Below are 12872 nucleotides of genomic sequence, written 5' to 3' on the forward strand. Positions count from 1 at the left end.
GCCAAGGCACATGACCCACTTCCTTCTTTTCCCCTCTATTCCCCGCCATTTGCTTCTGCTGAAGTGGAGTTCACCCAGGGTTCGGGCTTTTTGACAAGGGCACAACTACACAGTATATGGAAAAGAAATATTCAAATTCACATCAACAGGTTTATGAAGCTGGCTTATGCGGAGCGGGAATACGCGGTAAATCAAACTGCCCACCGTTTGGTCTGCTCCAAAGCACAGAAACAATCCATGTTTCAAGATAGCCTCACAGACCAAAAACCCCATCCACTGAGGCTCGCCAGAAGTTCCGACTCCCGTTAGACATTGACCAAGAGCACGAGGGGCTGTCCCTGAAGAACACCAGTCCTTGGGAGTCTTTGTACCCCCACCAACTTGTTCACTTGTCTTTTGCCCGGCTTTCCTACTTTGCGTCACTGAACCCCGTTATGAGGCCTCGGAGGTGTCTCCATCTGAATTGACGCCCAACCCCCAAACCACACCACCTAATATGTACTTAGCCGTCATGGCTGGTACAGTAGCGTCCCTGGCGTGATCACCAGACTGAGGGCTCTCGGCTGTCAATATCGTCATTTGGACTGACAGATCGGATTCGGGTTCAGCAGAAGAAGCTGCCATACTCTAGCCATCTGCCCAACGCAAGCCTCAAACCTTTGCCTTCCTTGCGCATACCTCCCTAGCCATCCCAAGTAACCGACAAGAATAGCTTCCCACGGACGAACACCCCCTTCCCCCCCTTCCCAAAGATCCAGAAATGCCAACGGTCACGGTGGAGAAAAGCACACACACGCCCAAGGTGGAGCAAAGAAAACCAAAAGGCTCTGGTACCTTTGATAGTGTACTTTCTCGGTGACCCCAACAAGAATGTGCATCATCCGACATGTAAAAAGGGGGACGCAGGAACAAACTCCATACAGGAAAGGGTCGTCCAAACTCTTCTTCCAAAGTGGAAATCAGGTACATGCATGCATATGACAGACAGGTCCCAGCCTCACCTCACTCTTCCACACCAAGCGGGCCATGATCATCACCACATTGTTCTTCAACCACCACACCACCCTCGAGGCCTTGATGACTGACAGCAGCAATATATATGTCACCACGTGCTCACTCATCTACAGACATCTTGCCCATCTTCACATAACCCTCTCCTGTGAGAGAAGCAAGCTTCTCGCAAAGACATGTCTCAAGACCCACTTGACGACATCCATACACAACGCTAAAGTCTGATCATCGTGTGCAAATCCATGGGATGCATCATGAGCCATGCAGCAGCAAGAAGCCGGTTTATGAATGGCCCCTTCTTTACTCTTTGAGCTCAGGTATCAACAGCCATTCCGAACAGATACTAAGCACCACGCTATGACATGTCGGGATCAACCTTTGTGTGATGAGTGTATAATACAATGAATGGGCAATGATCACGCCACTGATCGAACTAACATTGACAAACATCGCAACGTTGATCAAAATAACATGAACCAAAAGTACCTCAAATCCAACTGTATTCATCAACTCCATCCCCAAAGAGCCAAAAGCATCATGAGCATCCAAAAAAAGATGCCGAGCAACAAGCTGGGTATGCGCAAACTAACGTGAAAGAAAGAAACAAGACAAAAGCAGACACCCGCCCAGAACTCATGACATACCGCATAAGCAAAACAAAACAAATCTGACAAACCACCCACCCAATCTTGTAACCTATTCTTTTGTGCTTTCTTCAACAGCCCAGTTCTCCAAGACTGACCACCAAGCGCAAAACAGAGACACCATGCTATACCAAATACATGCGATGCCCAAAGCTAAACATGCTATGACCGACAGATAAAGGCGTCAATAACTCTTGAGCAGTGAAACATAAACAAGCGGCTTAAAGATGATGACAATGAGAAAGGTGTCCACACACTACAAGACGGTTAGACATGCTCTCAACAACCTCGAGGATGAATGAAGCCGGGGGGGGATGGAAGACAAGGGGTGGAATAACTGACAGTAACATGACACAGAACATCAAGCCGTGCAAGTCCGGTCAAGTAAAGAATGGTCCAAATGGTAGTCCATGGCATGTCCAATGATAGTCCTCGGGTCCATGGCAAATCCAGCTGAGAAAGTTGAATCCAACGACAAATGTGAAGAAATAGGTCGAAAATCGTTGACAAAATGATGCAGCAGAGGAGAAAGTCAAACAGATCCGACGAGCAGGGAAACATTCGTCTGTAACCTGAAGGAGTGTCGAGCCTATCGGTGTTGGTCAAGTTCAGGGTCCAAGTTGAGTGGTCCAAAACGTGCTGTCCAAGGCAAGACTGATGTCAATCCATGACTTTCCATCCGAAGTCCCACTGGTGTGTTGGTAATGTTGATATTCCAAGGCTGACGATTGCTGATATGACCGGTGTAGAAAAAAGAAGGATCCGGATGAGAAAGAAGTCCAATGGCTCAACCTTACCACGATGTTGTTCATTGATGTCTTTGACAGTGAGGGTAGCCTCAGCTTCAGATCCAGAACGATGATGTTGTGTGAGCTCCGTGCTCTCAGAACCCGGATGGGTCTGGCAATCCAGTGTCAGAACACCTCATGGTCAAAAGAGCGTCCGAGGGAGAAAAATGGTTGTGTTGTCAGGTATCCATATGTGGGGTCGAAGAGGTCCTTAATCCATGGCTTGTGTGAAAGATCCAACGGGAGAAGAGAGTCGCCAAGAGAGAAAGTGAAATCCAGCAGGGTCCAGAAAGATGTGAAGGCTCCATAGTTCCTCAGCGGTGTCCAGAATCATCAAACATCTGCGCTGTGTTAGTTGACTCAAACGCAAAAGCTCAGTTCGCTCGCCCGAGGCGAAGACGGTGGGTGGAAAATGGTGTAGCTCATTGTGCTCCGAGGGAATTCATCAGATATATACACTCTTTCAAGCGTTCACTCACCTCGCTGTCCGGCCGTAGCCGTTGTCTCTGGTTGTTGATGTCAGAGGCGGATGCGCGGTTGAGAAACCGGGATGTCAGCAAGGCGACTCACTCCTGGGCGTGCAAAAAAGAGTTCACAGCCAGAGGCAAAATGCAACAAAGGAAGAAGCAGTCCTGACAGCCGATCCGGACAGCGAGGGAGGAAGTATCTACAACCGTTGTGAAGATGTCCTCAGTCTCATCATCGTTCTTTTTCCCTAGGCAGCAAATTTGTCTCTCCTATATGGTATCAAAATCGTCTCGTCTCTTGCCCCTCTCTGTCGAAAAAGAAAGAAAAAAAGGAAGTAAATGATAAAAAGAAGAAAAAAAAAACATCACACGGCAGGGCTGCCACCCGCCGCTGTTTGTTGTCCAGAAGTTGCCAAGGGTCCAAAGGTTGCCGGCTGGCAGAAGATGATCCAGTTGGGGCGAAGATGCTTTTGACATATCGAAAAGATCCAGAATAGTGGCCAGCGGAACAAGTAGTCGAAAGACCCGCATCGAGGGCATGTCGTCATATCATGATCCAAAAAAGGGTTGACAGAGATGCAACTTGCAGCTCCCGAGGTTTGTGGAAACCTCCGATCCAGGGTCTATCCGTGGGGGCCTTTGTGTCAAAAAGGCAGGTTGCAAAGGCAGCCGAGTCCAGAAGCGTAAAGAAAGTAAGAAAACAAACAGTGAGCTAGTCCCAGCCCAAGACATTAGCAGGCATTAACATAATAGCGGTTCAATCAGACGCTCCGGACTCGACATGCCGAGGACGTTTCGGGGCGGACAGTTTTGTGTGGTGACTAACGCGGGCATTTGCGTGGGGAGGGAAACCTGCGGTTCGACCGGTGATTAGCGACGGTGATGCCTGTTCCGGTCTCCGTGCCTGTCATCGCGTTCGGTCTCGGAACGGCGAGCTCTGTGCTCTCGATGATCACGCTCTCGGTCTCTCGGTTCTGAATCGCGGTCGCGTCTGCCACTGGACGGTCCGGCACTCGTGGGTGTCGAGCTGGTTGGAGGAACGGTGGTGTTGGGAAGCACCGGGCTGTTGTGATCCTCATATGGCGGCTGGTCCGGGGCGGCCGGGTAGCCTTGCCGTTGCGCTGTACCTGCAGGGGAACCTAAATCATCAGACGAAGCCTCGGGTGGGTTTGTGATTGTTGTTGTACTATACGCACCGCGGCCATAAAGAGGGTCGGCTGGGAAGGCCTGGCTGGCCGGAATCCCAGCAGGAGGCGGGTAGCCATATGGGTCTGCTTCCGAGCCAAATGGAGGACCTGATGTTGGCGTGCTGAAAGCCCTCGAAGGGGGGGCGGATGAAGGGGCCAATGGCATAACCGGCATCCTCGGTGCATTGGCATATCCAGGGGCAGTCTGGTAGTTGGATCCGTGGATGAAGGCAGCATCCTGGGCGAATTGTCCTTGGATCGGCGGAGGAGGAACCATCCCGGCGTATCTGTCACCTCCCTGAGGTCCTGGGGAATACTGAGTTGGCGGAACATTGGGCGGATATCCTCCGTAGGGCTGAGTTTGATACTGGGGAGCGGCAGCGGGATGAACCTGTGGTGGGTAAGCACCCTGGGGGTATCCGGCAGGAGGGGGAGGTCCGGGGTACGGCTGGCCACCATAGCCCGGGTTCTTGGGCGGCGGAGGAGCCGGCTGGTAGTCAATATCCATGGCAGTGGCGCCGTACGAGGCTTCGTACTCCTGTTCCCGTTGGCGGTTCTTCCACGCGCTGTAGTCAGATTGCCCGCGGGTCTGCTCGCGAGCGCCTATGGGCGAGTTAGAACTCCTCACATAAACGCCGTTCGAATGGCTGGAGTGTGTTGTACCTCCAGCGCCGCCGCCCGAAGACCTGGACGCTGCGCGCCGTTCCTGCTCCCACCGAGCGGAGTCGGCCTTGAGATCTTGAATCATGGCCTGCCAAGAAGAGAGAAATTCAGCCCCGTGCTCATCATCCACGACTTGCCGTCGTCGAGCATCGAACGAGGGCCACTCACCGACGTCAAATTTCGGTATGCCGTGATGAAATAACCTTGGGTGACACGTCCATCTGGAGACTAAAACACAAACAAAACAAGACTTGGTGAGCAAAACTGCACATCCCAGCCTTCCCGAGGAGGCATTGCGGGGGAGGAAGAAGCAGGGCATACCTCGTAGGTGCCAGGGCGCACCAACGCATCGTTTCCCAGGTATCTGCAGATGTCTGATGTGATAACCTCGCGATCGATGCCATCACGGGGCACAAAGTATTCGTTTTGACGCTGGGCTGCTGGCGGAACTGGGGGCTGGCCGCCGCCAGGTCCTCTGTTGTTTGGTCTCCCCGCCATTGTGGAAAGTTTGGTGCGTGCGCGCGTCTAACAATTGCTGCGAAGCAGAGTTGATTCCCCCGCCCCAAGAGAACCTAATTCAAGCTGACGATGATTGAATGATCGAAGAACCAGGTGTGTCGGAGTGGTGTTGGAGCGGAACTGCGGAAATGGGGATTCCGGGCGTCGCGGCAAGGCAGCAGGAAAAAAAAAAAAACCCAGAATAGGAGAATGAGAGAACGAGAGAGGGCCAGAGGGTGGGAGAAAGGCGGGCGGTCGTGGAAGAAATGGACAGTGGACAGTGGACAGGAAGGGTGGCAGTGGATGGAAGGCACCCGGCGCCTGGGGTTGGGTTGTCAGAGTGGGTCTCGCAGCAGCGATGGTGACTGGCGGCCTGCAACGGCAGTGGATTTTCTCCAGCCAAGTCCCCAAATGCGCCCCCGTTTCTTTGCCTCCGTTGGGCAGTTAGCTGGCTGCCAGACAAGGCTCAAACGGCAGCACCCAGTTGGCTGGAAAGACACCGGTCTGAACGGACACGCAGCGAGAATGGAGTCATCCAGCCAGCGAGATCCAGACGGTGTCAGGGGACCGAGAGGCACGAGAGGGGGACAAGCAGGGGAAGCCGGGGAATCCAGGCGTGCTGGTTGCTGGTGCGGTGGCAAGCAGGCGCACGCAGCCAAAAAGAGAGGCCAAGAACACCTGCAGCGGTGTTCAATGCCATCCAATCGCAAGGCCCTCTCTCCGTCAGGAAGGAAGGGTTTTGCACCGTCTATTGGGGAATCCCGTCGCCGTTCGAATGACGGGCGCCTGAGGTTGGATTGCTTTGCCGCCGCAGCTGGAAAAACCGGTACTGTCGGGATAAAACGGTGCTGGAGACTGACGTGACGGCATCGTGTTTGACTTGTCACCCCATCAGCGTCCGTTCTGCCCAACATACATAACACATCACGCAGAATACATCGAGAAAGAAAAAAAGGTACCATGTTACCTTATCGTCGCCCTGTCCCAGCAAAGACAAACCCCCCTTCCCCCGGAGGCCCAGCACAGCGCAGCAAATAACAGCCTGTCAGGTGAGCCGGTCGAGTGACGATGTGTGGTCTCTGGTGGTCTCGCGGAGGCGTGGGAGTGTGTGGTTGGCTCCCGTCACCAGCACCGAGTGGGTTGCTGCGTTCGCAGATTTGCGGCCTGCAGCATGGCAGGAGACCAGGGCAGTTGTGCCATTGCATTTCCCATCCTCAGCACCCAGCAAGAGTGCGGCGGGTTGCGGTAACGGAGAGGGGTTTCTCCCTTCCTCAGAATCGGTGTCTGAAAGAGGACTCGGTTAGAGAGACGTTGTCTCCCACGCACCGAGCCCTGTTTGTATGGAGTCGACGTCTGTGTTGACGGCGTCTCTTCCTGCGGCCGCCGCAGAAGCGGGGGCATTTCTCTGACCCGGCATTACACCCAGCCTTCTCGGGTTTTCTTGTGTAAAAAAACAGAAAGAGGCTAGACCCGTGTAACATGGAGCTATGTGCTACGGAGACGAGGCTTCTTTTGGGCATGTAGCTGGCGTGAATCGGTGTTGCCCAAACGGTTCAGGCTGTTGTTGCAAAGCCTCTGATTGGGCCTCAGCCACTGTCAAAAACGCCAGATGAGCGAGAGGTGCGGGCTCCCATGCCAATCGCTTGGGTGACAGCCTGCAGTTGTCACGACAGTACTGGAAAGAGAACCGAAGAAAAGAAGCCGTTTCGGTTGCTGTCCCCGTTTCTCTCTGCCCATCTCTGACACTCCACGCGCACAAAACAAATGTGCAGGCTTGTTAGTCGCGAGCCCGAAGTGTGCCTGATCAGATACAAGTGGCGAACTGGATTAATTCCTTAAAATCATACAGTAGTGTGAACTCAAGCGTCTTCATGGTAAGTTGACGTCTGCCCATCTTCGTTGTCTCGGGCCGTGCGCTAGGCGGAAAGGGCGGGTGCAGCATCTATCGTCGAGAGAGGAGAAGGCTTGCTGCATGGAAATGTCTCATCTGCTCACAGAGGAGCATCTATCCCCATCTCCCCTCCCCCACTGTCATGCATCCCGACGTTATCTGATGGGGATGAGGGTATACAGGTGCATGATGATGGATACCTCGGTGCGTGGTTGACAACCGTGGTCTTTGATGCCAATGTACAACTATCTCTTACCTACCCGGACGGCTCCTCACCTGTCAGACATACGGACCGGTTGACAACGACGGGCATTATTGTTGCTTCGGTCTGGTGGAGTCAGGGCGAGCGAGGGCGTACGTAAAATCCTGCATAGGTAGGTACGCAGCTGCCGTGTTCAAAATCAGCAGCGACAGTGACGACGGGGCGAGGTTTCTGGTTTGGTCAGGTCGGGTATCAATACATGAGCCCAAAGCCCAACCGTCGCCCGCATGAGAAAATATGGGGACTGATGGTCGGACCAGCCAATCACTGGCTCTCGCTCTTCCCCAAATGATGAAGCGGTGGTCGACGAAGCAACATTGCCTCGCTCATGTTGACTCTCGTGAGTTTTGGGGATTTCCCAGAACCTCAAACAAACAAGAAGCCTGTGTACAGCGACCGCAGCAAAGGCTCTGACGCTGCATGACGGATCGTGAAAACTCTCGAAATAGACTCTGATCCGCTGCGAGAGACATTGGTGAGCTGTTTGTGGCTTCAAACTGCACGGTGGCATCAGAGACGACAGCAGCTGGAAGAGATCCCACAGATCCCCTCAGGGGCCCATGCTCGTCGTCCGGGATGTGCTGTAGAGTTCCCAAACGGGTCGACTTCTCGGAGGATGATCGTGCATCTTCCAGCGACGTCACGATAAGGATTTCGTGTGGGATGGCCGGCAGAAGCAACTGCTCTCTGATATGGTTTGTGAGGATGGGGTTCACGGGTGTGCCCTCTTCTTCCATCCATCCGCGACGGCCCTCTTCCCGCTCCTTGCAAGAGGCGCTTGCATGCCGAGTGTTGGGTTCGGACGGGATTCAACGATTGGCTCCAGAATCGCCGCACTCCGACGACGTCGGTTGCAGGGGCTCTCCGATGACTGACATGCCCGCCCAGGATGTATGACGAACAGGAAGGCCATCCACCCGCCGGGAAACATAAGTGCCTTGCCCCCCATCCATTTTCTCGTTCTCCCGAACCAGCTTCCCCAATAGGCTGACTGTCGTATGCCTTCCATATGCTGTTGGTTGTCGGCTTTGCCCACGTAAGTCTTCGTCTTGCAGGTAGTTATCGAATGCACTGCCGCCTCGGCGATGCATAAAGCTGCTCAAATCATCATGATCATCCAAAATTTAGCTTGCTTTGACCGCGCTCCGGCTTCTTCTTCGACCTCCCCGTGGACTTCTTTGACCCTGACGCTGATGCGGATGATGCTGCCGCCGCCCCTTTCTGACTGCCGGCGCGCGCGTTGTTCACTGCAGTCGAAGCTTGTCGGTTGGCGAATGCCTGACTGACACGTTCTTCTTCCTCCTCCTGGAGGTCTTTGGCAAAGTGCCAATCCAGGTGACTCTGGAGCTCTTCCGGACCCCCCAGGTTGGCGTCGCATCGAGAACAAGCGTGGGGTGTGATTGGCGACCGTCTAGAATCGGCTTGGGCCTCCTCTGGTAAAGGCTCTCCCGGCCATCCCATGCCTGATGCGACATATGTCTTCGAGGTGCCCAACTTTGCTTCACCGCTATTCCTCCTCACGAGGTCGTCCTCGGGGGCCGTCGTCCGGGTGTCCTGGGACGGCTCCCGTTTCGTTGTCAAGAAACGCTGAATACCACCGCCGGCACCATCGATACGTCGTCGCTTTGCTGCAGGTTGCTGTCGTGTGCTCGTGTCGAGTGCTTCCTTGGACGAGGATGTGCGGGCCGATTCCGATGACTTCAGCACTCGTGCCTCGTCACCTTTGACGAGAAACGAGTCGATGCCCATATTGCCAGAGACCCCCTCCTCGAAGCCGGCAACGCTCAGGCTCAGGTTGGAACACGGCCAGGTATCACCCTCCAGCGTGATTTGGTGAAACAGGTTCTTGGCCAACTCGAACAGGCTTTCCTCATTCAGAAGCCGCGCCGGTATGGGTCCCGATCGAGACCGGGTCTGGTTCCCGTGACGGTGGTGTAAATTGATAGTCTTTGGCCTCCTCTTGTGCTCCAGCACCCCTTCCTCAACCAGGCGGGCAAAAATATCCGCCGCGAAGATACGCAACCACTTCGTAGCCTGTTCCACAGTCGTAATGTCGGGACGAAATGACTTGGCCGACAGCATTGACTTGATCTGAGTGCCCGAGTTGACCTCACTCGTATCGATCCCCCTCAGCGTCTCGTAAATCCACACCCCGTTCTCATCTCCCAGCTTCTGCCTCAGCTGCTCAATCGGAACCGTCAACAAATCCGACACAGCCTCCGTCTTGAACGCGTCAGCAACCTGCTCCCCCAACTTCCCGCCCAAGTTCCTGATCTTTGTAAACTTGAACCCACTCAAGAAGTGCCCAACCGCCCTGTTTCGAATCACTGTCTGCTGATTCGGTTTCTTGTGCGCCGACCCCAACTTGCTTAGGAGCTTGTTCCTCGACACGCCCGCGGAGCAAGAATACCCCAACTTCTCCCTAATCACCCCCCTCACATTCCTCACGATCTCGCTTGCCACAAGCAGTGCCACGTCGTCCCAGTCCGGATCATCGAATTCCCCCTCCTGTCTGTCCCCTCCCCAGGTCGACCAGAGCATCCGCCTTCCAATCCAGCGCCGTAACCGCGGGCATCGGCAACTCCTCACTCACATCCCCATACGGCGGCGGACCTCCCAGCTCCTCCCCATACCTTTCAAGCATAACCTGATGGACATGCCTACCACCAGCTGTCAGCACCATCCCACCTTTGCTCACTCCCAAAAAGCACAACTCACGCCGTCAAATCCAAAAACACCTCATCAATACTCGCCTTCTCAACCTTTTGCAACCCTCCCCCGGGCAAATGCTCCTTGATGACCCTCATGATCCTCCTGCTCTCCAACCGATACGGATCCAGCGACACCTTATCCGTAGCAATATGCTCCGCCGCGTCCTCCCGATAAGCCCACTTGTCATCCCCCTCCCGCCAAGTAGCAACATGCTGCGCTATAAGCTCCGGACACAACCTCCTCGCTTCAGTCACCGTACAATGCCGGCCGATCTTAAAGGCGCGGGCGGGGTAGTTGACTGCTATTAAACCTTGCCTTTCCCTCCCTGTTAGTTGACAGGCCGAGCTTGGTATTGGGGCAGGGTGGTTAGAAAAAGGGGGAAAGATACCATTGTTGAACGGCCAAAGGTTTGTCCTCGGGAATGCCGAGCCGTACCATCTCCACCTGTGCGTAGAAGCAGTCCAGATCCAAATGGGCAACCACCCTCAACGGGCAGGAAGTATTGTAAGAAGCCATCTGGTTGAAGTGCCGGTAGGTGAACTGTGACCTTTTCCTCCCTGGCGCACCGGCGGGGGAGGAGTCCCGGTGCCGGTTGCGGAAGGGTGACGAAGACATGATCAGGTCCAAGTTCGCAACGACCTAGAATTCGAGATTGGCGATGTTGGAGGTCGTCGGGGGCTCATCTTCTGCTGTCCAAGTCGACAGACATCGATTGACTGGAAGTAATTGAAGAGAGAGAGATAGAGAGAGAGAGAGAGAGAGAGAGAGAGAGAGACACACACACACACACGCGTCAGTGTGAAATCGGAGACTCCCGCTTTTCCACTGGGATGATGAAAATGGACTGTGGGACGGACAATAGGCCGCCAAGCAAATGGGATGTGCTTGCTCTGGGGAAAAGAGTGGAGCCCTTTTGAAGCGCCGATCTCTGGGACGGGGACGCTTGGACCACCCCAGCTTTTTGTGGAGACCCCGCATTTGCTGGGAAGACAATTGACAGGAGCTTGCTGCGAGTAATCGGAGGATCCAGCGAAATGGGATTTGGATATCTTGGATATCTTTTTAACGGCGACGGTCTTTGTGTGGCTTTCAAAACATCGTGAGCCTGGTTGGGGGGGAAAGCGCGAGATTCGATCATCTTGTTTCAGGGATTTCACTACATCTGAGCCTCTCATCATTTTACTGCCGTCCCCTCCTCAAACACTCACTCTTCAACCCCCACGCAGTTTTCAATATTTCATCACCCTTCCCCTCTCTCACTTCCAGATTGATCATCAATCCTCCCCCCCTACATATAGTCATGTATTGTATCCGGTACATATCTTCTTAACACTTCAGCCAGCCACTCCCAACCCCGGATCAGACCGCTGCGGATCGGTAAGATAGTGGGCAGTTGCATGCATATCTTGGTTCTGCACGATGGACTCGATGCTGATGCTGATGCTGATGAACTTGGCATTTGCAACGTCCTCTGTGTTCTTCTCCTGTTAGAATCCTCATCATCGTAGCCTGTTCTGAGTCAGTTCTGGCGGGTTTGATGGTGAAGCTAGGTAGGTAGTAGTGTATATGAAGCATGTCACCTCCCGGGTGGTTTAGTGCATCTTCCGTTCCGTGTTGTCTCGGCTTGGAGCCATGACAGCTACCTCTGTCTCGCCGGTCTCCTCTTCCGCTACAACCACAGCAGCATGAACGAGGAAAGAAGTGTGGAAGCTCTGTGTCTCGTCCCGGAAACCCCGCGCGTGGAGTATGAGATAATTATCCCGAAGCGTGCCATTGTGTGTGATCAATTCGGGAAGCCCGCATGCCATGGCTTGCCGGCGACTACCAAGGTGGGTTGGAAGAATTCCATGACCTTGGAGGCGAGAGCAGAAGAAAACATGACGAGGGAATGAGGAGAACTATAGAGACGAACTTGCCTATCGGAGGATGCGTATTTGTGTTCCGCTCACTCTTTACTCCTGGATCGAAATGTTGGGCGAAAGGGAGGTCAGTTGGCTTCAGAGTTGGTGTGGAGGGTGGTGTGGGTTGGGTGCCAGGGAGCCACAACCGCTCCGTGTCAACAGAAGGGGAGAAGCGGGCCGGGTTCAATGACTTGCAAGATGGCTGTCGATGGTGTTCTGATATATGAGAAGACCCAGCAAGAGCAGAAGACAAGGGCTGGGAGGACACTCAACTTGTAGTCAACGAAGCCCCTTTCTTTTCCATGTCCCACTCCGTCCCCGATCTTCCGCGCTTTCTAGCCCTTTGGTTGGCGTTGGCCCATCCTGCTACAGGCACCGCTTTTAAACTTTTGCTGTTCCACACGCGCCGTCAGCACCGTCGAGCCTTATCCTCAGGTACCCTACAACTTCGCCTTCCACCACAGGACCCGCGTACCACAAGCCGCAGCCACGCCGTTGAAAGACTGCCGTGAACGTTTCCATCTTGAGGCAAAGCGAGCGATTAGCGACAAACAACCCACGGCGGGAAGGTGATAGAGACCGTCGATGGCATCACAACCATCGTCGTCCTCTCTCACTTTTGATTCCTGGACTTTGGGCAGCCTTCTCTCCCTTGAGCCACACACCCTCTCTGGCTTCTGGCCTTGCTTATGTTGCATACGTAGACTGATGCTGCCTATCACTGCGAGAGACATCCAACCAGCCCCTATCCGAACCCCAAGCAACAAGGTTAGGTCGGGCCTGTTTTCTTCGGCCACCACCCACAGTGCGGTTTAGCCGCCGTGTCCTGCCTCTACCTCGATTTGGCA

At 54.1% G+C, this 12872-nt stretch overlaps 2 protein-coding genes across 2 annotated transcripts; both read right to left on the minus strand.

The window, feature by feature from the left end:
* Nucleotides 1-1362: 1362 nt before the first annotated feature.
* On the minus strand, nt 1363-5557 carry QC764_120780 (uncharacterized protein). The gene is made up of 4 exons (XM_062943340.1): nt 5082-5557; nt 4929-4988; nt 1998-4848; nt 1363-1911 (listed from the first exon to the last, which is right to left on the minus strand). Exons 1-3 carry the CDS (start codon nt 5256-5258, stop codon nt 3781-3783), a joined length of 1305 nt encoding a protein of 434 aa, XP_062806424.1. The 5' UTR covers nt 5259-5557; the 3' UTR covers nt 1363-1911; nt 1998-3780.
* Nucleotides 5558-8524: 2967 nt separating this feature from the next.
* On the minus strand, nt 8525-10738 carry RAD30 (DNA-directed DNA polymerase eta rad30; the record flags this gene model as incomplete). The annotated part of the gene is made up of 4 exons (XM_062943341.1): nt 8525-9919; nt 9945-10071; nt 10130-10438; nt 10512-10738. The coding sequence occupies 4 exons, from the start codon at nt 10736-10738 to the stop codon at nt 8525-8527; spliced, it is 2058 nt and encodes a 685-aa protein (XP_062806425.1).
* Between the last annotated feature and the right edge of the window lie 2134 nt (nt 10739-12872).

This window comes from Podospora pseudoanserina, chromosome 1 (assembly GCF_035222485.1).
Source record: "Podospora pseudoanserina strain CBS 124.78 chromosome 1, whole genome shotgun sequence".
NCBI lineage: Eukaryota > Fungi > Ascomycota > Sordariomycetes > Sordariales > Podosporaceae > Podospora > Podospora pseudoanserina.

Bases quoted from the DNA above. Each gene is read 5' to 3' on its own strand.
- QC764_120780 (XM_062943340.1), bottom strand. From the start codon at position 5,258: ATGGCGGGGAGACCAAACAACAGAGGACCTGGCGGCGGCCAGCCCCCA. The intron at 4,989-5,081 runs GTATGCCCTGCT...TTTGTGTTTTAG, and splicing joins TGCGCCCTGGCACCTACGAG to TCTCCAGATGGACGTGTCAC. The intron at 4,849-4,928 runs GTGAGTGGCCCT...TCTTCTTGGCAG, and splicing joins CATACCGAAATTTGACGTCG to GCCATGATTCAAGATCTCAA.